This window comes from Chelon labrosus (genome assembly GCF_963514085.1).
Source record: "Chelon labrosus genome assembly, chromosome: 3".
In the NCBI taxonomy this organism is placed as follows: domain Eukaryota; kingdom Metazoa; phylum Chordata; class Actinopteri; order Mugiliformes; family Mugilidae; genus Chelon; species Chelon labrosus.
The window spans coordinates 4018844-4045031 of record NC_140339.1 but is presented as its reverse complement, the minus strand read 5'-3'; the positions used below and the strand labels follow the sequence as shown (position 1 = coordinate 4045031).

The 26188-nt window shown below is 42.8% G+C and overlaps 1 protein-coding gene across 1 annotated transcript; it reads right to left on the bottom strand.

Annotated features, from left to right (window-relative positions):
* Positions 1 to 352: 352 nt before the first annotated feature.
* Positions 353 to 22242, bottom strand: gas2b (growth arrest-specific 2b). Its single transcript, XM_084542003.1, has 8 exons — positions 22067 to 22242; positions 17219 to 17471; positions 15845 to 15954; positions 15230 to 15377; positions 12050 to 12113; positions 9548 to 10094; positions 8105 to 8212; positions 353 to 1670 (listed from the first exon to the last, which is right to left on the bottom strand). The coding sequence occupies exons 2-8, from the start codon at positions 17439 to 17441 to the stop codon at positions 1461 to 1463; spliced, it is 1410 nt and encodes a 469-aa protein (XP_084398129.1). The 5' UTR covers positions 17442 to 17471; positions 22067 to 22242; the 3' UTR covers positions 353 to 1460.
* Positions 22243 to 26188: the final 3946 nt, after the last annotated feature.

The following is a 26188-nucleotide window of genomic DNA, read 5'->3' as shown; positions in this document are numbered from 1 at the left end:
CGTCCAGGTGAAAAGGCTCATGCACAAGTCAAGTGCAAATCATATCCAGAGGCTTTAAAGAAAGGCGACTGGACTTGTGCGCGCTTGTGATGTGATTTGTACTGTTTATCTGGCTGTGATCCTTTAGTTCAAACTGATGACAGGTTTCCAGTCCAACTGAGATGTGATCACAGCAGCAGTGACGACGGCGTCCTCCTCCACACAACGACGAGGCCATGGTGCCACCTAGAGGGCGGAGCTGATGTTTCCTGTCTTTGCTTTTTTTTATTTGTTTAATTTTTTTTTTCTCAAATCCTCGCTCCAAGCCTGTAGCACAACTTAATAGAATAAAAGTAGGACGTTTAACAATAACACAAAATGCTAGAGACTTGCAATTTAAGTATTTATTTTCTCTCATTTAATCACAAATATATTCTGTAATCATAAACGGAAGCTAAAACAGGTTTTATGCGGTTCATTAGAAGTCCTTAACATGCTGCTAGAAACCATCCAGAATGCACAAATTCAAGCTGCAGTACCTTGATAACACGTAGAACATGAAACAGTGCGGATACATCACTGTACAACACATGACCTCTGATGTTATTTTAAAGTAATGACATGAAGAAACGACTACTGTTACTACCTTTATAATTTCTCACAGCTAAAAAGTCAGTTTTTTTGTTTTTCCCACATGGGATGCAGGAAATTATTTCCAGTTTTTGGGGGTCAGGTGCTGGCTTAAGCCACTTGAGCCATAGATGCGATGGGATGCAAAATGTCAGGTCGGTTTTGAAAAGTTTTGGATTGGTATTGATGCCATACACCAATCAGCCACAACATTATGACCACTGACAGCAGAAGTCAATAACACTGACCATCTTGTGACAGTTCAATGTTCTGCTGGGAAACTTCTGGACCTGGCATTCATTGGTGTGGATGTTTCTTAGACATGTAGCACCCACCTAGACCAGACCAGGCACCCCCACCCCATAGCAATGACACTCCTTGATGGCAGCAGCCATCCCCAGCAGGATGCAGCCTGACACAGACACACACACAAAAACACTTTAGGAACGACTAAAAAAAAAACATGAAGAACAGCACAAGGTGTTGACCTGGCCTCCAAATTCACTAGATCCCAAACTGATCAAGTATCTGTGGGATGATCCACAGAGGCCCCTCCCCTCAAAGCCCCCCCACAAACACCATTCTGTTGCCAGACACCACAGGACACCCTCAGCAGGCCCATGTCCATTCTCTGATGAGTCACCACAGAGGAGACCTACACAATATTAGGAAGGTGGTCACAATGTTATGCCTGATCGGTTGGATAATTCATACAAACGTCAGATGAGAACAGTCGTCATCAACAAGTTATGCATATAAAAGTAGGATTTTCTTAATAAAAGGCTCAGAGCTATGAACCCTGACCTGGTACAGTTTGTCTCTTTGGTCTAACACTGAAGCAGTCTGGGGGTCTACTTCTTTCCTCTGTAATGGGCTCCCACCACCATGTAGCCGTCGGGCGAGACGGCCAAGCTGGGCGCCTTCGCTCTGTCCCGACAGGCCCTGGCCTCGGACCTCCCCGCGGGGCCCCCTCCTCTGCAGGGGTCGTGCTTCTGCAGGTAGCTGACGAAGGTCTCCCATCCTCCGCCTACGCGCACCATCACGTGACGCTCATTCAGCATCTGCAAAGGCGACGAGAGGGAGTAGAGTAGAGCGTCACAGAAGGGAAGGGGTGGGTGGGGGGGGTGGGGGGTAGAGCGTGGATGCATTTTTTTTCTGGCCGACATCCTGCTACGTCGGGTATTCATCAAACCTCATACGCCACTCTAATATTTACAAGCTTCTTGTGCGTGTGCAGCTCCTCCTCTGAAAGGCAAATGATCCCTCACATAGCTTTGTGAAAATCTCATTAAACCAAATGAAACAGCACCTCATGGCACCAGCTGAGCACACACACACACACACACACACACACACACACACACACACACACACACACACACAATAGTAATCCACATATGAGCACACACACACAGACCTGCAACACAAACCCACTAATAAGCGCCATCTTAACCATCTTAAACATGATGACTGCTGAAATTAAAACACAAAAAACACCCAGTGGTTAGGTTTGTTGCGTACGAGCATCATTCACAGACAGCCGTCTTTCCAGATGAACTGCTGCCATGGCAACTACTGCCACAATATGAAGCCTGGAAGAAGGAGAAATTGAGATGAGTTCAGCGCAGACCCTCAACTCCCAGCAGACATCTACGTTCCCAGGAGGCCTTGCAGAGCTATCCGTTGTTCTGTCAGCGCCGTACCTCCCCCACCCGCCTCCTCCTGCCTTATCGCCAATAAACCCTTCATTATGGAGCCATTAAGGATGTGATAATACAAGCAGGTCTAATGTGGGGATGGGGCGCTGTGTGTGTGTGTGTGAGTGTCACGTGTACGGGATAATAAAAAAGAAAAGGAATCAATGGTGCGGGCGCAGACCCAACGCTCTCTCAAGGCTGCGGAGGAGGCTCCAGACCTCAGCTGTCATCCTGCAGATTAAAATGTTGAGGTTGACAGGGGTCAAGTCTGACATCCCCAATCCTGAATAAACCGCTTTCCCCCCCGTCAGATGAGGAAGGAAACGTCAATCTGATCTGACTGCTCTTCATCCTCAAAAATATCCTCAAAAAAAATGTATATAATGTTCCCTTGTCCCCTCATTAAATAACAGACGATTAAATAATCTGATTCTTATACACCACACATATGTTTCCAGGTGGATACACCAACCAGATCATCTAAGAAAATACCTAAGTCAGCGTCTTTCTGCAGAGCAATATTCCACATTAGACCTCTTTGTCAGGCAGACGCCTTTATTTCCGTCTCACCCCCCTCCCTCCCTCCTTTCCTCCACCAGGTCTCCGTACAAAGTGTGCTCCGTCTGCAGCCCCATAAAACCACCGCCCGGATTCCCATGTGTCCTCCACGGCAGCTCCATTGATTCCCTCTCTCTCCTCTCTCCTCTCTCCTCTCCTCTCCTCTCTCCTCTCCTGATGAAAGATGCATGAGTGCACTCAGGGAAGAGGAGTTGTGCCAGCAGAGGCCAGTAGGAGGCAGGCTTTAGCCACAGCGTGCTGTTTTAAAGTGCTTTAATTTACAGTAAGGAGACAAACTGACTTGCATCTTTGTTCAGTTTCTCCTGCAGCGCTCAGTTTCACTTGCACAAGATATTTTTTATTTTTTTCTGAATGATAAAACCTGATTAACGTCACACGTCGCATCGTTAGACTGCCCGTAGGACCGAACATTCATTGGACTGCAGTTTCTGGAAATAAACTATACCTTCCTATTATTTCTATATTTTTGACTGTATTTATATATTTATTTAGCCTTTCCTTTCCCATTTATGTTCTTACTTATTTAAAGATCCATTTTTAATCTTACAAGACTGACTCTAATCTTATAAAAATGTACACTATGTGCAGACATTCATCCTCCCCCGAGGATGAAACTTGGTGACTTTGGTTTTTCTGTTTTTCGCTTTTAACATATCACACAACCATTCGTGTCGTTCATGGTTCCCAGATGATGAATCTTAACGATTTAAAACCGTCTAAATCAGGGTGGTCAAACATACGGCCTGGGGGCCAAAACCGGCCCACCAGGGGGTCCAGTCTGGGCCGTGGGATGAATTTGCAAATTGCAAAGATTACACTGAAGATATTAGCTTCAATTTTTCAATAAAGGTAACTGCTATTATCAGAGTTCACACAGGTTTAGTGAGAGTTGTGGACATAACACAACACTGAGACCTAGAACTGAACAGAAATTGCACTTGCACCTTTTTTCTTAAGAAAGGTTAATACGCTGTTGTGTCTGGTCCAGCCCCCTTGAGATCAAATTGGGGTGTATGTAGCCCCCGAACTAAAAGGAGTCTGACACCTCTGGCCTAAATGTTGAGGTACCATTATTAATTATTGCACAGACATCAATGTTACCTTTATTTATCCACAGAAATCCTGCAAAACTAACGATGTTCTCATCAACCTCAACAACTTTGTGATGAAAAGCCAAAAATTAGCACGCTAGCACGCTAATGGGAAACATGGCGGATAGCATGATGATGTTAGCACGTTTACCCAAGGACGAATTTCCATGCAGCCATGCAGATTGATTTTTATTTTTTCTTTGAATAATCATGTCCCCCCCCAACCCTCCACTGTAAGGTCAGAGGTCAGGGTCAGCTCCAGAACAAAGAGCATGGAGCTTCTTTTGAGTCGATGTCTTGCTCAAGGGCACTTGAGAGAGCAAGATGATGGAGGGGTTTTCTTTTAAAATGCCAAGCAATTATTCCATCATGCTCATTTTGATCATCTACATAAAAAAACAAACCCTTTTAGGTTCACATTTGATTTTAAATAACGTGATAAACACAGAGCTGATGATATTGTGAGGTGTCTGAATGGATTTTCCTTCCACCGACACAGTCAGACAGCGTCGCTGCTAAAAAGCTGAACGAGAGCCTAATTGGGCGCGGAGAAGAAAGAAAAGCCTTCCTCTTTTTTAACACCAAAGAATGGCAAAGCACTCCAGGGCCAGCGTGATTGAATAGGCTCCAGAGGGAATAGGGACCGGGGGTGGGGGGTGGTGGGGGGGTGTAAAGTTTAAATTGAGGAGGGGCGGTCATGCTCAGCCGCTCATTAACAAGCTGTCTGATTAAACCCCTCGCTAATGACTCTGTCCCGGTAATCAATAGTATCTGCTCTTTAAAAAGGTCTGTACGCGCTGAATGGAGCGCTCTCCTAGGAGCCGTGCAGGGGTTCTCCTGGTATATGGTAATTGAGGTTTACGGCGTGTTTCCCTGCACACATGTAGGCAGCCGGGAGCTGCGAGGTAATGGATGGCGTTGGGGTCGATGGGCTGCATCGTTCTATTCAAACAGCCGAGGTGTGCTTGGTTGTCAGGAGAGAGGGGAAGGAAACCAGTAATTACAGCAGAAACCTGGAGGCTGGCTGCAGAGTTATGGTTGTGTCTGCGTGGCAAACCCTTCAAATATTAAAATGAAATTAAAGGTACTGATTTCTGCTTTTGCTTGTCTCGACATGTGTGGATTTAGCCGAACCCGACAACGGACAAATAACACGCCTCGGTGATGGCGTCTTTATTGCCCTCGGGTTTCTTTGATGTGGTTCAAACACGTGCTCCCGTGTTACTGACAGGTCCACCGTGGAGAAACAGGTGTTCTCTGACTCAAAGGGGGGGGGCATTATCTCCTAAATGGGCAGTAAAAGTGTGATTTCTGTCAGTCAGTGAGAATGCAGCAAATGCAGTGTTGACAGCATTGATTAGCAGTTTAGAGAGCGTTGGCTCAGTGGCGTTTACAATACGATTAACTGAGCGTTTAAAGCAAACTCATTCTAGTTTAGGGGGTCACATACAGCCCCAGTTTGATCTAAAACAACCTGGACCAGTAACACAACAGCATAATAAACTTTAAACAATGACAGCTTCAAATGTTCCCCTTTGATTTAGTGCAAAGAAGAAAAAACAATTATGAATAACCTGAAATTTACCAGTTTACCAATTTTCCATTAACATTAGTTTTTTTTGTTTTTACAAACTGTAGTCATTAGTTTTAATTGTAATAGTTGGTTTAGATATGTTTTAGATATAGTTTCTCTTGTCTTACCTTATTCTATTTTTTGTATTTTGCCGTTGTCATTCCCTGCCGCTGTGACGTCTTAACTTCCCTACGGGGATAAAGCAAGTCCTATCGTGTCTTATCTTAAATTTCTTAAGAAAAATACGTGCAATTGCGGCACGCTGCTGTCTGCTGTTTAGAGCTGGCTGTTGTTCCCTGTCCCCTACTCTGACTAAAACAGAAACAGTGGACAAATTAGGAATAGCAGTTTTGTTTTATTGAAGAAGTGCAGAATTCCTGCCAAGGGCCGCATTAGACCCTCTGATGGGCCAGATTTTGGCCCATGAGCCGTATGTTTGACACCCCTGATTTCGCCCATCTCAAGTTCACTTCAGTTGCATTTGTACAGCAACAATAACAATTCAAATTGTCTCAAGACACTTGAGAACCCAGAGCCCAGAGCCTGCAGAGAGCACACTGTTTCAGGGGTTTCAGGTGTCAGTTCATACCAAGGGCCAGATTAGACCCAACGTTGGGCCCGGGTTTTGGACTGCAGGCCGTATGTTTGACACCATTGATTTAAAGGCCAGTGACCAACACTGTGATACACCTCTGTGTGACTCTATACAGTGTCAGTGACATACTTCATTGATGTCATCCAGGTCATGGTATATCCAAAGACGTCTTTCATTCGTCATAGGTATCTTTTTATTTCTTCTTTTCCAGTTGAAATTGTTTTAAATAAATGTTTTTCTTACATTTAAAGCACATATAGTTCTCAGACACTGTGATCCAAGCATACACCGAAGCTGCTTTCTCTCTGTGTAGATGGAAGGATCTATAGAGACAGTAAAGCAAAGGCTTCTGATATTCAGAAAGCCTCCCCTCCTGCTGTAGAGAGAGACTCCCGAGTGGGCTGCCATTTAAACGGCACACCAGGGTCATATCTCCACAGAATAATCCTGAAAGAGACGTGTTTTTTTTTTTGTTTGTTTTGTTTTTTTTCTCTCTCCTCCAGGTTTGAACTCCTCGCCGAAGGTCTGTATTCTGAATACAACCATTGTCAGCCCAGTCTTATCCCGACCACCGGTTGCCAGGCAACCCTGCCTCCCCTTCCTTGAGCCCCGGTACAGACGCATAACACGGGCGGAGCATGACTCAGGGAGGCTGAAAGCCACCGACGTCTTCATCACCAGTGACTGCAGATGAGTCCCGCTGACTCAAATGTTGATTAGTAACCTCGCATCTTAGTATGTGTTGCAGCACCTATGACGCATTCACTGGATGAGACGCTCGGTTTGATTTATAATTTACAAGTTACGCCAAAGAACGTGCTCATTACCCGTTAGCACTGTAGAACAAAGTTTACACAAGAGTCATTTTAATGTATTTATCTTATTAGCTCATAAAACAACAAATCAGAACCAAACTACAGAGAACAAACAACAGTATCGTCTTATAAGAATCATTAATCGACTTCTGATTTCTAATGTTTTGGTGTAAAACACGTTGACTGTATTTTATTCTATTTTATTTTATTTTATTTTATCTTATTGTTTGAAATGTTTTGGTGTGAAACACGTTCACTAATTTTATTTTATTCTTTATTTTTATTTTTATTTATTTATTTTTTATTGTAATGTTTTGGTGTGAAACACATTCACTGTATTTAATTTTATTTTTATTGTTTGTAATGTTTTGTTACGAAACACGTTCACTAATTTTATTTTATTCTTTATTTTTCTTTATTTATTTTTTATTGTAATGTTTTGGTGTGAAACACATTCACTGTATTTTAATTTATTTATTTTTATTGTTTGTAATGTTTTGGTGCGAAACACGTTCACTAATTTTATTTTATTTTATTTTAATGTTTTGGTGTGAAACACATTCACTGTATTTAATTTAATTTATTTTTTATTTATTTTATTTTATTTTATTGCAATGGTTTAGTGCGAAACACATTCACTAATTTTATTTTATTGTATTTTTTAATTTTATTGTTTGTAATGTTTGGTGTAAAACATGTTTATTTTATTTTATTTTATTTTATTTTATTTTATTTTATGTATATAGTGTCAGCAACAATACAGATTGTCTCAGGACACTTTACTGAACCCAGTTCTAGTCTTACAGTTTAAACTTAAGAATAAAATAAAGAAGAATAAAATAAATGATAGATAGGACAAGAAAGTAAAAATAATTGAAACAGAAGGCTCAAATTAAATGGTCGAACTAGATATAATTAAGATATTAGTCAAGAAGAAAAAATGGAAAAGACTAGGGTAGATGCTGGAAACATCTACTTGGAGGAAGTGGGAACACAAACTCTACCAAACTGACCTGATGGATCAATCATGTGAAGCCTGCATGATGTGGAGTTTATTGACACAGAGATGCTGTGTGGTTTATTATTAGTAGCGTCATATAAAAATAATAATTTGTGGGCGGCAGAGCGAGCGGGAGCGAACTCACCCGTATATACAGGACCTTATCTCCAACGCGGTAGGAGCCTTTAGGTTGCTTCTCAACAAGGAACCTGGTGGGACAGCTGCAGGGGGGGTTCTCAATAATGTTTTTCACCTGGAAACAGATTAGACAGAGGGGGCTGAGTTTAATATATTAATATATGTACACAGTTACTAGGCTATATTGACCATATCATCATTTTTTATGCATATTATGCAAATCTAAGCTGTGTGAAGTTAAATGTTTTAAGCTTATCAGGTGATGTGGATTTGTTTAATGAGGGAGGGTGTGGCCTGAGGAGATCAACACCCTATATCAAGGTGTGCATAAGTATTAGGCAGCTTCTTATCCTCAGGCAAGATGGACCAAACATAAAAAGAGATTTAACTCAGTCTGAAAAGTCAGAAATTGTGCTTGATGCAGCAGTTTTGAAATCGCAGAAGCATCAAATGTTTTGTTGTAAAGAGTCAATAGAGTCGCAAGAAACGCGGTGAGAAGAAAAAAGACTCAGATTAACTGCAAAGAAAGATTTGAGAAGAGTCAAACGTGGAACCGGTCATCCTCCAGTGCTCCAGGACAGCAACCTGCAAGAAGACCCCAGAAGTAGGTGTTCAGAGCTCAGAGACGTGGCCAAGGTAAGGAAGGCTAAAACCCGACCACCACTGAACAAGACGCATATGTTGAAATGCCAACGCTGGGCCAAGAAATATCTGAAGACAGATTTTTTAATTAGATTAGATGAGAGTGACTCTTGGCGGAGCAGATGGACGGTCCCGTGGTTGGATCAGTAACGGGCCCAGAGCTCCACTTTAGCTCAGACGGAAGCAAGGTAGAGGTGGGGTACTGGTATCCACTGGTATTATTATTTAAGACGGTTGAAGATGGACTCAGAATCAACTCCTGCAAGTTTTTAGGAGACTCTTTCTTCAAGCAGCAGTGCAGGAACAAGTCTGCATCTTTCAAGAAAACCATGATTTTTATGCAGGACGATGGTCCATCGCATGCATCCGAGTACACCGCTGTGTTTCTGGCCAGTAAAGGCCTTAAAGATGAAAGAAAGACATGGTCCCCCTTCCTCACCTGATCTCCTGAGAACTTGTTGGCTCTTCTTAAATGGGAGATTTGCAGTGAAGGAAAACAGAACACCTCTCTGAGCAAAGTCTTGGAAGCTGGGGTTGCAGATCAAGAAGCTGACGGACTCGATGTATGGATATATTGGTCACTGATAAAAATGAGTTTTTCATTTGGTTTCATAGTAATTCTGCACATTAATAGTTTCCCAGTAGTTGTGCACACACAAATGTTCCCCTAAGAAAGCTAAAACCTCACTTTTTCTTTCTTAAACATCCAGGTTTTGAGGTCAAAAGTAATTGTGCACAAGGTGTAGATGTACAGTTTGCACCTTTAATCATGCAAATAGATTAATCTGACTGGAGGTAAAGTACGTACAATATCATCCAAAAGGTTGCTGGCGTCCGAGCTCCTCCGCTTTGTGGATTTGTTGGACGAGCGAGGAGCCGGGGCTGCAGGTGGGGAGGCGACGGGAGGTGCAGCTGTGGGAGTGTGGTTGTTCACCGTGGCAGGGGATGCTGCCGGCGAAGACGCCGACGGTGGAGGCGAGGCAGATGCGTCGGCGGCGCAGGATGGAGAGAACAAAGGCGTTTGTGTCGAAGCCGAGGCCGTGCAGGGGTTAGAGGCTGAGAGGGAGGACTGGGGAGGAGGGGGTAAAGATGTGGGCGCTGGGTTTGTTGTGGCTGATGGAAGATCAGAGGCGAGGGAGGCGGCGAGGGGCTCAGAGAGACGGGACGAGATGGGAGTGAGGGGAGCGGGCGGGGGAGACGGGGGAGAGGGGGAAGGGGGCAGGGAGGACTGTGATTGTGGACGCGAGGATTCAGGAGGGAAAAAGCAGAGAGGGGATGAGGGAGTGAGGCACCCCGACTCTTCCCTCTCTATCTCCCTCTCCAGCTTCACCAGCCCTGGTGGCTCCACTCCATACCTGGAAAATAAAGTTTAGCACAAATATGAATAATGATTCTTGTGTCATGCATCATGTCACAGTTAAGAGTGAAAACAGAGGAGCTGAAACATCTGTGAAGGTTCCCAGTCGTCCACAAAAAGGCAATTTAGAGCTTCTAGAAGACGTTTCATCCACGTCTTCAGTTCTAAAAGACTGGTGGAGGAGTTGGAGTTTAAAAAGGAACATCAGTGGGTGTTATCCATCAGAGACTACCATGACTAGTGTCTGTTAACAACTAGAAACCTGTAGTTGCAGGAGACTGATTGTCCCTGTCATCTTTCTCCAATGACTGGTTCTCTAACTACTCATTATCAGTCAGAGGCTCCAGTCTCAAGGTTTTCAGAGAAGCGTTTTCCAAATTTGACATAGGTGTCTTCCCTCTCTCCTCTTTCAAACCGTCTGTCTTCTCTAGCTAAAATGTGGACATTGTTGTCCTCAAAGGAGTGTCCTTTGTCCTTCAGGTGTAGGCGGATTCAGCTGAATCGTTTCCCGACTGAGCTGTCTCTCCTGTGTTGAGCCATGCGTCGGTGGATGTACAAGTCTGTGCATTCATCGCTGCACTGAACAGCATGAACTACAATGTAGTCTTAACTTCTGTCCTTGAGAAGTTTGAGACTAAAGAGAACCGTTCATTGGAGAAAGAGGACGGGGTCAAAGAGTCTCCTTCAACTACAAGTTTCTAGTTGCTAACAGACACTAGTCATGGTAATTTCTGATGGATAACACCCACATATGTTCATATTTAAACTCTGACTCCTCCACAAGTCATTTAGAGTTGAATACTTAGATGAAATGTCTTCGAGAAAAACTCTACAAGTCCATTTGCCTTTCTTACTTTAGTGTATTAAGGAGATAAATAATAGAAATAAAGAAAACATAACTTTAAATAGCAAAAAGGGACGACTGACGGCTTGTACTTTAAACTGAAGACTCAAATAAATGAACAGATAGGACAAGTAGGGGAAAATAATAGAAACTAATGGCTAAAATTAATCGATAAATGGTTGACCAGCGGAGCCCATCACCATCCAGGGCCTGGAGGTGGAAGAAGTGGACCGCTATAAGTACCTGGGAGTCCACATGAACAGCAGACTGGACTGGAGGGACAACAGTGATGCCGTGGACAAGAAGGGACTGAGTAGACTCTACTTCCTGAGGAAGCTTAGGTCTTTTAATGTACGCAGGAAGTTGCTGGAGACTTTCTACCTGTCTGTACTTTGCTGTGATTTGTTGGGGGAGCAGCACCAGCAGAAAGGACGTAAGTAGAATGGACAAATTGATCCGAAAAGCTGGTCATGTTATTGGCAGTGAGTTGGAGACGATTGTCTCAGTGAGGGACAGGAGGACACTGGACAAACTGCTCTCCATCGTGGACAATCCATCTCATCCACTACACCAGACTATAGAGGGACAGTGGAGCTCATTCTCCAACAGACTGATCCAGCTCTGCTCCCACAGTGAACGCTACAGGACGTCATTCATACCAAACTCTGTCCAGCTGGACAACAACAAGATAGCTCTATGTTATTCATGTTAATGGACACTATTGCACCTTACCATCATTCCTACGTACATAATATATATTCTTCCATCTCTATTTCTTGTACATTTGCTCATATGCTAATTCTGTGCATGTTTGCTTATATTATTTTTATTTTATTTTACTAGATTTTACTTATATTTACTTTATTTTATTTAATCTTTCTTTTACTTGTGGTTCTTAGGAGTGTTTTTTATGTACTAAGCTACTGTGACCAAGCAAAGTTTATCTAAGCCCAAGCCTTGAACTAGATAAACACCAGTCAAAATAAAAAGTGTAAAAACTTACTAAAATGACCTGATATGTTTTTTTTGTATTACATTTATATAATTAACATGACATCCAGTGGGACTGAGTTTATTTGGGTTTTATTTCTTAAGTCAGCTCTAGTTACCTGGCTGCAATCCGGCCCAGCTCCATCAAACACAGCAACACCTCCCGGGGCTGCTTGTGGAGGACTTCACACGGCACATGCACAGACAAAGAGAATGGAAGGGGGGCAGCAGTGAAAAAGTCATTCATCTGAAAAGGAAGAGATGTTTCCGGAGATAAACTCCCGTCAAGAGGCGACGTGAGTGAGCAGCGGCGGCCCCAACAGAGAGGCTGCCTATCAGGAGGCGCTCGTCTCTATTGTGCATCTCTGTCTTTGAAGATGAGTAGGAATTCCTGTGGGTTATGGATATGCAGCTGAGGGCATGAGGGCATGAAAGCAACATCAACAAATCAGCCTGTCCCGCCCACAGTCTTCTCTCCGTGCAGAAAAGGGCACTTCTAGCACGCTCAGTTTGGATCAGAAAACGTTAGAAACGGTTAAAACGATAAAGACGACACATTGTTGAGAATAAAATCCTGCAAAACTACAAGACTGCAAAAGAAAAATTGAATTGCATTAAGCTGAAGTTTTTGAACTCCAGGCTGAAATAATCATAATATCATCTGTCAAGGTGCGGTAAGTGTGCTCTCCCTGTCGCCCAATTATTCAAGTAAAGTAGGTTGGTCCGCCTGCACGTTATCGTTCTCACGCATCTGCAGTCCTGCGTAGACATGCCCAGGTGCACAGAGAAGATGACACAGAAATGTTTTAGCATTTTAACCCCGAGTCAGATGCAGACATAAAATCAAACATGCACAAGGTATTAGAAACTAAACTGCAGAGAAACTAAAATCGCATAAATTGTCAGTTCAGCTCCAAGGGAAAGACTAAAATGATCACTTCAAGCTTAGACTGAAGTCTGTGGCTGAGGGGGAAATTTGAGTGGGTTAAATTGGGGCACCTCTGGGCCAGCTTTGGGACTAGTTCACTGGTTCGAATCCTCTATGTCCAAGGCCGGAGTACACTCCAAACCCCCGAAACTGCAGGATCCGGATTCTGAATTGTTATCAGTGCTATATAAATAAAATTTCATTGAACTGAACATGGATGGGTTAAATCAGGGGTGTCAAACGTTTGGCACGAGGGCCCAAAACCAGCCACCCCAGAGAGTACAATCTGGCCCACGAGATGAATTTGCAAAGTGCGATCACGATTAAGACATTGCTGTTTCTAATTTGCAATGCACCAATTCTTTTTATGAAGAAATTTGAAGTTGTTCATAAAATTTTGATAAAATGATAGTTCATTAAATGTAAAAACAAATCATGATGTGCGTCTTCGCACTGTAACAAAGAGAAAAATTTGGAGTTGTCGTTATTTATGGGTTATTATGCCGTTATGTTACTGGTCCGTCCCGTTTGATTGGGCTGAGTGTGGCCCCTGAACTAAAACAAGTTTGACACCCCTTATCTAGAGGTTCATTTCCACTTTAATAAGCAGAACTAATGGAAGGAAATGCTGCCTATTTGATGAACTAAAAGTCTAAAAGTCACTTTGGTTTTTGCTCCGTTTGAGGCTCCACCGGCACCAGAGGGCAACTACAGGCTGCTGAACGCTCCACCACGTTCATCGGCCTGTCGCTAACTGCATCTCGACTGCTGTTTGCAAATTAAATGCAGAGAACACATTCAGTTCTCTCACATACATAACATTTCTGCATTGGTCTGAGCTATAAATGTAATTTCGATCATTTGCTTATTTCCTGTTCAGGTACAGAGCACAGAGGAGGGAGGTGAGTTGAGGCAGTGACGAGCTGAACCTCACGCCTCACCCCAACTTGCGCAACCTCTATCTTCCAAAACCGCGTAAACAGTCACAGTCGGTTTATTTCATTTCTGACCAGATGCCAAAAAATGGAAGATTGTATATCTAAGCTTAAAAAAAAAAAAATGATCAAAACAGGAAGTGGTGGCGATTGGGAGAGCTTTGGTTGAATCAGATGAATCAGAATATAAAGTTTTAACAACTCAATATTTAGATTAAGATCAAGATTTGGTTTTTGGATTCAAATATTTTATCTTCCCTGTGGTTGACATTGTTGACTCCACCTTTAAATTTGGCAAGTTCACCAGTCAAGACGTGCTTTTAGAAATTACGACTTCTAAGTTAAGTCTCTGCATCAGGCTGGACCAGTTATCAACATGCCGCCTGCAAGCTGGCATCCCTACGCTGGCTTCCAGTCCATTTTAGGATTCATTTTCGAGTCACAATCTTACCTGTCCAGGCTCAGACACAGGGGCAAACTCTGGAACAGACGACCCTTTTATATCAAACCTGCCCAAAGCTTGGAGCGTTTTAAATCATTGTTGAAAACCCACTTCTTCTCTCTGGCCTTCAGTCCAAGCTCAGCAGGACATCTTGGATTTTTTTTTTCGAACACAAGTTTTTTATTGACAGTTCTACTTGTGGTTTATTTCATGTTTAATCGCTTATTTTAACTTATATTTGATTTATTCATATTGTTCTGCTTGTACAGCTCTTTGGTTCAACTGCGGTCGCTTTTAAATGTGCTTTAGAAATAAACTTTGACTTGTCTTTGAGCAGTCTCGTTCCTTTTTAGTCAAAATTGAAATACATGTGTTTTTTTTTTTTTGCACACTGAGTTGAATGAGTATGAATGAATCGTGGTCCTCTCTCTCTCTTTCTCTGAGCCGCTTTACAGAGATTTACAGTTGATTTTTGGCCAAATATGAACCTTGATATGAGATATGAAACATAACCACACCCAACATAATGCGTCACCACCAAACCATGCCGCACATCACTGCATACAGTATAAACAGTGCAAATAAAGCAGATTTGATCAATAATTTAAGAAGTAAAGCAAACAAAAATGAGTAAAAAGTGGATTTTGTTATTTTGAAAAGCAGCAAATGTGATTTATTTCCACATATGTGACACATCAAGTTGCATTTATTAAGTGTATTCAGACATAGCCAGAGGGCTGGAGGTGGAAAAACACCTGAGAACACAAGACTGAAGATTAGAAGGAATATTAAAGAAGGAACAAATACAATAAGCAGAACAAAAGTAAAAAAGCACCTGGAAACGATTCCAAACCTGAGACGTTAGTTTAGTGAGTAGGATGCCACAGGCGCTAATTGACACTATTCATCTGAGGCCTTTTCTTAATAACAGGAAAAACAAGGTCAAAGCTCTCCGACTCTATAATGCAGGATGCAATCTCCGGTCTTAACTCACCCAAATCCTCCGACTCAAAAAGGTACGCCTCATCAATGCCAATCTTTCGACACCAGTAGAGAAAGTTTGCGGCGTTGTCCCGGGCGAAAAACGATCCAGAGGTTGCGTCAGCTCGCCAGTGGATCACTCTCCTCACAAAGGGCTGCGACTGTTTTCAGCACACACACACACACACACACACACAGAGGCGGTGAGTCTGCGGGTGAGCACATTAACCAGATTAACACTGGTCCGTGTGTTAGTTGGTGATTCAGGTTACAGATGAGGACTGATGACAGATAAAACAATCTTTGCAGTGTTGAAACATAAACGTGATGACAGAGTGGCTGCTTCTCTTATACCATTACGGTTCTATGTGATTACAGATGACAAATCAGGAATTAGATCTTGTCAAAACACAACTGTAGCAAGTTCAGGCCTAAAACAGTAGACGTGAGCTGGTTTCTATTTTCCCAGCCAAAGAAAAAAAAACTCCCTCATCAGCAGGTTATTATGACTTATTATGACAGATGATTTCATCAAATGATTTTTCATTTGGTTTTGTGTTTTTCTAACAGCTTTAGTCATCTGTGCCTCATGCACGGTTGTGTGCAAAACTCTGTGTTGCTGCAGCACCTTGCCGTTGTTGCCGTGAATCATCTTCTCCTGCAGCAGCTGCGCCAGCCGACAGAGGAGAACGCCGTTATCCAGCCTCTCCATCAGGGAGTCCGCAGTGAGGTCCTCACCTGAGAACAACACAAACACACACACACAAGTATTTATAGGTATGACTACTTGAGATTCACCGATCAGCCACAACATTAAAACAGGAGAAGGAAATAACATTGACCATCTTGTGACAATTCAATGTTCTGCTGGGAAACTTTTGGACCTGGCATTCATTCTTGTGGACGTTACTTAGACATGTAGCATCCACCTAGACCAGACCAGGCACCCCCACCCCATGGCAATGACACTCCTTGATGGCAGTAGCCAAAAACGCTTTAGGAACAACTCAATAAAACATGAAGAACAGCACAAGGTGTTGACCTGGCCTCCAAATTCACTAGATCCCAAACTGATCAAGTATCTGTGGGATGATCCACAGAGGCCCCTCCCCTCAAAGACCCCCTCACTAACAACATACTGTTGCCAGACACCACAGGACACCCTCAGAAGGCCCATGTCCATTCTCTGATGAGTCACAGGAGGCACAAGGGAGACCTGCATAATATTAAGAAGGTGGTCATAATGTTATGCCTGATCGGTGGATACCATGTGCTCAGTAGTAGATCAGATGTCATTTTACTGATCAGGAACAAAGGTGAACTGCGTCAGTAAGAATGATCCTCTGAAGAATTTATCTAATACCAAACGCACACGATGATTCAGGTCAAAATTGAAATTAGTTCATCTGGTTCATGTGTCAAAACAGAAAAGAGAAACTCACTGATTTAAATGCCTGAAAGTCTAAAATGAAAAGTTAAATATAAACAGTTCCTAAAGAATCTGCATGTCTGCAATCATAAATCTGTTGTCCTGTTTCTCAGGAAGTCAACACACTGTTCCCTAAATTGCTTTTTGAGGCAGAGATTTACAAAATACCCAACAGCCTCAGGGAGGATTCACCTCAGACGAGCTTCTTTATGTGTCGAGGAACGAACAATTCGCTTTAACACGCTGCAATCAGCTCCGATATCAATCACGCTCACTGGCCGACGAGTTGTTTTTCTTGTAGCATCAGTCAGAAACTCATCAACTTTGAGTCAGACACCTTCCAACGGGTTCGGGCATGTGCAGACCTTTTATGTTCTACCTTACAATGCAGTTAAGTGGTGGAGAAATGTCCCATTCAGCCCGTCCCCTTCGTGGAAAAGCATGTCAGGGATTTGGGATATTAAGTAGGTTAATGTCTCTTTTCTTGTTTAACGAGGCTGCAGAATGAGCTCAGTTTTCAGAGTCACAAACTTCTGTGCACGGGTTTTTGGAGTCACGTAAAAACTGCCTCACCTAACATGGTGTTGAGCCACAGGGCCAGGTCTTCCTTCATGGGCAGCAGGCTGGCGTCATGCCGGTAAGGCAGCCACTGGCTGAACTCCTGAGGGCTGGTGAGGCCCGGCCCGGAGTGTCGGTACTTTGGGGAGAGAAGACAGGTCATCCCCAACCCGGTCAGGTGCGTCGGGCTCATGGGGCCGTCGAGGCCGCCGTTCAGGGCTCCCACTTCGCCGTCCATGCTTCAGCTCCAGCTGGTCTTTGATGGACCCTGATAGACCCAATGAGACAAGTTAAAGAGGAGTTAGATCGTGCAAAGAGAAATAAACCTCCTTCTTAAAGAACACGAAGAGGGCCTTAAAAATACTTCCTGTCGTCTTTTTAAACGTCCACTATTTTTTTAAAGGCTATAGTTATATGGCTATAGGAATTGTGTCGACTCCTCCACACAGATAAAATCTCAGGAACTTGTGTTAATCACTTAAACAGCCCATAGCTGTGTTAGGAAATGTTCACAATATTTATTAGAGTGACCAAATAAACCGTTCTAGGAATTATTCAGACCTACAACTTGAATAGAATTTAAAAAATATTAGTGGTCCTGCAAGATGTTTTTCACCGGCCTTCAGGGGCTTAGATTAATCTGATGTGAGTTCAATAAATGTTTTTGTCTTGTGTTAAAATCCTCGCTAACTCAAGAGCTTTGTGTCTCCACGGCAACAGTGAGAGGACAGGAATGGTGGGGAGGACGTCTCTTTTAATTCGCCTTTTAATTCTTCTTTCTGTGGTTAATTTAACCTATATATTTCATGTTTAATAAAAGTTTAATAGAAGTGGGGCGGCACAGTCGTGTGGTGGTTAGCACTGATGCCTCACAGCAAGAAGGTTCTGGGTTCTAATCCATCATGGCCGACTGGTTCCCTGTCTGTGTGGAGTTTGCATGTTCTCCCTGTGTCTGCGTGGGTTCTCTCCAGGTACTCCAGCTTCCTCCCACCGTCCAAAGACATGCTGGTTAGGTTCATTGGTGATTCTAAATTGGCCGTAGGTGTGAGTGTGAATGGTTGTCTGTCTCTCTGTGTTAGCCCTGAGATAGACCGGAGACCTGTCCAGGGTGGACCCCGCCTCTCGCCCCAATGACAGCTGCCCTCCCCCCATCTTACAGAAGATGCATGAATGAATGAAGATTGTTCTTTTGCACTGGGAACATGAGCCATAGGTCTGATCTTCTATGTCCAAATAGAAAACTGAATATTTTATTCACCAGATGTTCACGTTACAGTGAGGACAGTTCGGTTTAAGATTTATCTACAAGGACTCAGCTTGACTCTGCACTACACTACAATTAACCGCGTAACTATGTGCAATGTAACTGTCGTCAAATCGTGTGTAAACTATGGAAGCAAAAAAACTTTAATAAACCATCTCTTGTCAAGCCCGTCTTAAAACCTTAAACCCATCTGTAATCATTCCTCCTGTTCTTCTGTGCTATAAACAACTGTTTTCCTCCAATGTAGGACACAGGGGCAAGCAAGATGCACAGTCTGCTTTTAATGCTAAACATGAATTCAAGCTCATCTGTGGCTCAAAGATCAAACCGAATCAAGTCCTGGTTGTATTTTGGTGCAGATTTCTTTGCACGAAAGCAGTGTTACCACTGACGTACACTATATATACTGTGAGAGATCTCATCCCAGGAAGCATTACAGTGACTAATGACACACACATTAGAATGAATGTGAAATTATCCTTCAAGAAAACCACAAATACTTGAAACGTAATGGTTTTCAAAGGTATCAGCAGCAGGCTCTTTGGCGCGAAAGTGCAGAAACAACAACACATGTTGAAACCGACTCCCCCGGCTTCCCGAGCACAGACCTCACATAACCGAACAATACACACGATCATTAATCAGAGGGATTAAACAGACCGACTGCAGGCAGCTTGTGTTTAATAAGATGTGCAGCCACAGCCCCCGAGCTGGTCTCCTGGTGCCGCTGCATGGCTCATTTGTCCTGTTCCCAGAGCAGTCTCCGTCATAAAGCTGAGCCCCATGCAGAGACTTGCTCCGACTGCCAGCAATGCTCGCTGCTAATCAGCCGGAATTAAGGCGAACGCGGAGCGGTGGGTCACTGGGTCTGCTGAGTGATATGCAGCGAGAGGCCGGGGGCTGCGTTTGCGCCGGAGAACTGACTTTTAAAGAAGCAGCGAGGGTGAGCAGACACTCAGAGTGAAGCAAGTGGAAAGTTATCACGGCGACAGTGATAATATTTTTTTCCTCTTTGAGATAAAAAGAAAAAAAAAATCACATTATGTCAGGAATCTGAGCGTGAACTCGGAGGTTGTAACAGTGCAGGAACACAGCGCCTTAATGCATGATGCTGTACTGCAGAGAAAGTTGAGTCAGGCCACTTCTGCAGCATCTCCTAACAGGCTTCATTCATGTGTGAGACAGCTGTGCTCTGAATGCCACCTACGAGTCTAGAGCCCTGACATCAGCTCTGTGACTTTATTTCGAATCTATGGGCCTTTGCATGTTCTCCCTGTGTCTGCATGGGTTCTCCAGCCAAAGACATGCTCGGCACGCTGATTGGCCTAAATTGGCCGTATTGGTTCTCTCTAAATGGTTGTCTGTCTCTCTGTGTTAGCCCTGAGATAGACTGGAGACCTGTCCAGGGCGTACCCTGCCTCTCGCCCAATGACAGCTGGGATAGGCTCCAGCGACCCTTCACAGGACAAGCGGTTACAGAAGATGAATGAATTTGTCACAAGGATAAACGTCAGCTGGTGGAAATCCTTCCAAAAGATGTTGAAATATATCCGTCCGAACCCAACCGGCGGTGCATTAGTCTGACTAACCGAGGGGAAGAACACTGCCGTCCATCGAGCCACGCTGCTCCCACCGCCTTTTAAATTCTCACCTCTAACAAAGACGTTATTTCTAATAGGACAGTCAAGGAAACGCACACCTGGATGACAGATGTGCGGGAGCCAGACTCGCAGCGTCGCAGCTGCCGGGTTTTGAGCTCGCATGTAGCTGTACGCCACCTGCGTGTTCGCATGAAACTACCTGCAGCTCAGCGCCGAAGACGATCATTACGAGTAGTTTGTCATAAAAGTCGTCTTATAGAGCTCCCTCGCAGCGTAATTACAGAGGAAACGAGGCAAAGACGCGGCCTACATACAGGTATGTATGTCAGCGGATCCTGGCCTCCGGCTGTGTGAGAGGAAGGTGAGGAAGTAGTAGAAATGTGGCTCTGACTGGACGTAGTGAAAAGGGGCTTTTGTAAACATGTCATGCAGACGTGGGACAGAGACAGAGGTGTATATATATATATAGATATATGTATGTATGTGGAGGGCACGGGCTGCCAAGACTGAGGCTGGTTTACAGGTTGACCAGCAGGGCATGAGAGCCTCTGTCTTCAACATTACATCCAGGTGCAATATTCACACCTCTGCTACAGGACGGCTCTGCTGGGAAGGGAAGGCAAAGGTCACCCGCTGGCCCAGCTCTCAGACACTGGCAGCCTTTATATTCCTGCAGAGCCGAGAGTCGGTGTCTGCAAACGCACACTCTGGTGCACAAACGCACACACACAGGTCCGTGCCTGTACTAGTATTTCTATTCCACCTCATTTACTCTGCACACCCTTTAATGCTTCCAAAGGAAGATGTGCTCCAGTGGCATTTCACAGCCTTTAATTGTGTTTTCGCAATAAAACCGAGCGTCGTCACGGTCGAAACCGGCTATTAGGGCTAAAACAGCTAAAATTACACAGCGGCCTCCCCGAGGGATGCGTGAGTAAACGACGGAGCTCCGAGCTGAAGCGGCAGGCGGCGTGGACACCTGAACATGTGCCGCGTGTTTGTAAGACGACAGAGTGATTGACGATTCGGGCGCATGTGGCCTTCAGGAAACCAAAGCCTGCGTCTGGTAAACAACCAACTTCACAACTAGTTAGCAAAAATCTGTCTCCTTACACGGCTGCTGTGTTTGCTTTGGGGAAAAAAAGTGGACGAAGACGATTCTCTGCACTTAGATAGTGAATGTGTTTCTGTGTTTTTGAGTTTGACGTCTAATCCCTGCGTCAACTTTTGGAGCGATAACTTTACATGGATGTCCGACAGCTCCGTTGGCAGCAGCAGGTTTCTCCATCTGTTCTTGGATCACGACAGTGTGCAGCCAATGAATGAATAACAGGTACTGAATGGATAAGTCTGCATGGCTGAGGAGCTCTGCTCTCACCCCATGGGCTTCCCTTCAGCTGCTTCTAGACTAAATAAACTTCATATCAACACAGGATGGTATGGTCTATCGCCTGCTGATGTTTATGCACCCTGAGCTGTATAGAGACGTGCTGCAGTTCCAGTAAAGACCCAATAAAAACGCTATTCTGGTTTAAAAGCCTCCCATTGATTTCTTTCTTTCTTTCATTTTTTTTTCTTTTTTAACACAAATCAAATAAACAATGAACAACTCAGAGCAGCAGTCTGTTCATTGAGTGAGGTCTGACTCCATGAGCACATGAGTCAGACAATTCCTTTATTCACTGATAAAAATCTTTTTGAGCATTTTCCTTTGACTATACGACAAAATACTCATTTGTTTTGGTTTTAACATACTGTAAAAACTGCAAAAAAATGTAAAAAGACTGGAAGGAAAAGGCTGAAAAGGGAAAGAAACGTGTTTGTACCTATAAATTAAGTAAAAACACACATGCATTAGTGCTAAATCTCAATATGTTATGCAGGAGATGCAGTGACATTGCACTATCACAATAAAAAACACACTTTTGTGGATGTTCAAGATCAAAATCAGCAACTACAATAGCAGGGGAAAATATATATATATAAAAGTGTACTTACAAAACGCTAACAGTAAATGTTGATTCTTCCAAAGATGTCCTTCCTCATCAAACTTTCTCTCTCAGCGTCTCTTCTCCTCGCCTCTCTCTCTCTCTCTCTCAAACATTCACAGCATGTAAATACACAACAGCGAAACAGGGGCCGTCACTTTTAAAACAAACTCTCCTGTACACGCCTGCGAGTTTGTGGTGTCAACTTACAACCCACTGAAGACAAGACGAAGACAAGTTAAAGAAGAAAAAAAAAAGTTCGCCTGTCATTTTTTTCCCTCTTTCTTTAAGAACCTGACCTGAAGTTCTTCTTGGACAACTTTTATTCTTGTTTTACCATAGGAATAAATTGACAAAACTGTCTTAATAAATAATATTTAATTTTTTTAAAATTACATTACTTGATACGTTACGTACTGCCGCCGTCGACGGATACCAGGAAGTACATTTAGTTTCCATAGCAACGCACTCGCAAAAAAAAAAAAAACGACTTCCCGTCTTCTCTTTAATTTTTCTCTATTTTTAAACATGAACTTTTGGCTGTGAGAATTTTGTCGAGTCCTCCTCAGAGATAAATCAGTCATTAGTTTGTTTCTTGTTGTTTTAATCACTTAATCAGACTTAATCATCATTTGTTTTCCTAATAGATATTTATGTCATTGCACTTAAGTCAGTGGGTCAATTTGACTCTGAATATATCACCATCTCCCCATAATAGGAGAAAAATTACAAATAAAATCATTTTAAAAAATCAATGTCAAGTAAAACTATTGTATTTTATATTTAGGCATTTCCGACGTACATTAAAAAAAGTTTTAACATGCATTTTCTCATGAAAATCAAATGAATTATCCTGTGAGACATGATCTGTGAGAGGTAGAGAACACTGTTGTATGAAATATTAAATGAAATGGTCGGAAATGGAGTTAATAATGAGATATAAACAATGTTTATTGCGATTTTTATGTGTTTTGGACACTTTTAGATGATTAAACATGCTCCGGGTCAAAGTGACAAACATAACAGGAGGGTTGACTCAGTCTGATGTGAGTTAAGTGAATGGTTTTGTCTTCTGTTCAAATCAAAGCCACTTTATCCACCTCCTTTTATCTTCAGAGACTTTTGCATGCTTTTATTTCATCACGTCTGGATTATTGTAACAGCCTTTTTACGTGTCTGGTCAATAAATCAATCTCACGACTTCAGATGGTCCAAAAGTCATAGCAGACAGCAGATCTCCACTGGCTCCCAGTATGTTTTAGAACAGATTTTAAGTTCTTACTGATTACTTTTAAAGCTTTTTATGACCATGCTCCATGGCTATATCACTGACCTTGATGTCCTTGGGGAGACATCTGCTGTCTGTCCCAGGGCCCCTGCCGAAAATTAAAGGTGACGGGGCGCTCGCATCCAGGGCCCCACAGCTGTGGAATGATCTGCCTGAGGAAATCAGATCGGCTGAGTCTGTGATCTCTTTTAAACTGTTCCTTAAAACATACTTTTATCTGAGAGCCTTTCCTGGTGTTTTACTTGAGATCTAAGTGAGTTTTAATGAGGTTTAAAGAAGTTAATGTTCTTAACTGCATTTTTGTGTTTTATTGTTTAGTTCATTAGTTTAGTAGTAGGTAGTTAGTTTAGTATGCTACAAAGGAATTTAAATCATCATTTAGTATTATTATTTTTAGTAGTATTAACTCAAGAGCTTCATGTCTCCATGGCAACAATGAGGGGCACGGAGGAGATTTTTTATTTTATTTTTTTTTATATTTGACACCCTACCATAAATATTTTTATTATATATATATATGCTATTAAAAAAAAAAAAACAGGGCCCCCTCCGAGAAATAGTAATAATTTAATAATAATAAATTATATAATAAATTATAAATTTAATAATAACTAAATATTTTTTTTGCGCTCAAACATTAAAAAAATAAAAATAAATGTTTCGGGACTGTATAATGCGTCTCGACCACTGGGTCTCGACCGGGTATTGAACTGTTGACCTTCTTTTCTACTTCCGGTTAGACGCAGACCTCGCGCTATGTTGTAGTGGCGTTAGCGAACTGGACGTATCCCTTTCTTGTTTATTTTCTTTGGATAAAAGTACTTGAGGAAACTTTTAACATGTTGGCTACAAACACGGAGAGAACGAGGCCCTTGTTGTGAAGATGTCTAAAGGTAAGGGCGTGTTTTCTGTCTGATATTGTTTGCTGGGTGTGGAGCTTTGAAGCCTCGCAAACAAATACGACGGGGGAAACCCAAGATTTCAGCGCAGCCCTGTAACAGCAGCCAGAGTCCAGTCCTAACATGTGTTGGGCAAGTGAGGAATTTATTCTGAAAACACGTCAAACATTTGTTTTATGTCAACAGTTTAGGTTATGTATGTAAATTATACGTTCAGTGCCCAATGTGGCGCCATGACATGATAAACTCACCAGCAGACCTAGTATTAGGTATTGACTTTTTTTTGTAATGCAAGAACTTAAATGATTTTTGTTAAAAAACATTAATTGTTTTCCTCTCAAATGTACATTTACATATATAAATGAATATAAACTTAACCAATAGACTGACTGCTGAAACCTTCGGTATGTCAGGAGCAATTTGCAATTTAATTCAAAGAAGTACATTATGAACGTGTGTAAATTTAAATAACAACCTCAAATTTTCTTTATTAAAATAGGTGCATTTCTTGCTGCATTGCTGTTCAGTTATGGGTCTCAACAACAGCGCGTCCCCTAGTGGACAAATTAGGAATGGCAGTTACCTTTATTGAAAAATTGCACTTAATTGTCTTAAATGTGATTTTTGCACTTTGCATATACATCCCACGTGGGCCAGATTGGATCCCCTCCAGTGGGCCGGTTTTGCCCTCGGGCCGTATGTTTGATACCCCCCTCCCCTGTTCTAGGATATTTTTAGGCTATTTCTTCCAATTTTCTAGCACTTCACTGCAGTTACTCTAATAGACTGACACACCAAGGCCATTTTTTGAGCATCTGTGGGCCTTGTTAGCGCTGAAATACAAAAATATTTTCACAACAACATGATCATTTAGAATGAATTAAGTGTAGACCAACAATGGTTTGTAGCTCTTCCTAGCCTCCTAGTCGAAACCAAACTACTGCCACCGGATGTACAGGATGTGCCAGCTGGCCCATCCGGGTTGGCCGTAGTCTTTGTGGTGAGTTCAAGTGCGACGTTTTTGGCTGGACACGGCCATCATTTCCAGTAGTTCTTTGACATCCGTGTGTTGTACCTTAGCTTTACCTGTGTGTGACTGTGTGTCTTTTTGAAATGCAGATTTCTTAGTCTTGAGCATTTATGCACAGGTTTTAGTTGCATGTAATCCAACAACAACAAGAAATTAGGAGTGATATAACTGGGAGTGGGCGTTGCAACACCTGCTTCACCTGCAATTGCCTAATATCAACTTGACTGACCTTAGTTAGTAAAATGCATTAGAACTGTAGAAGTTTATGTGAACTTGGACTATTATTCAAGCCCTAATCCTAGTTTATAAAAATGTCCCTCGTGCCACTTAGAGGATGTTCAGCTCTTTGCAGATGCACAACGAAGACATAAAACCAACCAGCAAAGGAGTGTTGACTCCACCAGAAGTTAAACATGAACTAGAGGCTTGTAAGCTCCCTGAAATTGTTTTGAGGTTTGCAGTTTGCAGTGGCTCGACAATACCACTGGAAGGCACCAGAGTGAGAATCACATCCTGCTCTCAAGGTTAAGGTTCGCTGTGCAAACTGTGATCTCTTCCCACGTGAGTCCATCTCTTCAAAACAAACCTCGATTCATTGTGCATCTAGTGCACACATATTAGCACGTTAGCTCTTCACCTGTGCTGCCAACACATATCCGCATTACTACTGGGAGGATGGCGTTAATTACACCTCCTCAGAAGTGAATGGTGCTTTAATCTCAGCAGTAGCAGAAAGCAGCTTCAGGGCCTCAATCAATCAAGTAGGCGGTGGAGGCTGTTTCTAGCTAAGCCCAATACGGCTCATGTCCCGTGCAGTCTCAGGTGCGGCTGCTGGTTCATTTGCAGCCTCTCCCGGGGGACGAGTCCCTTGTGTCGCCACGTCTATCAGACACTCCCCTCTTCCTCAGTAAGTAC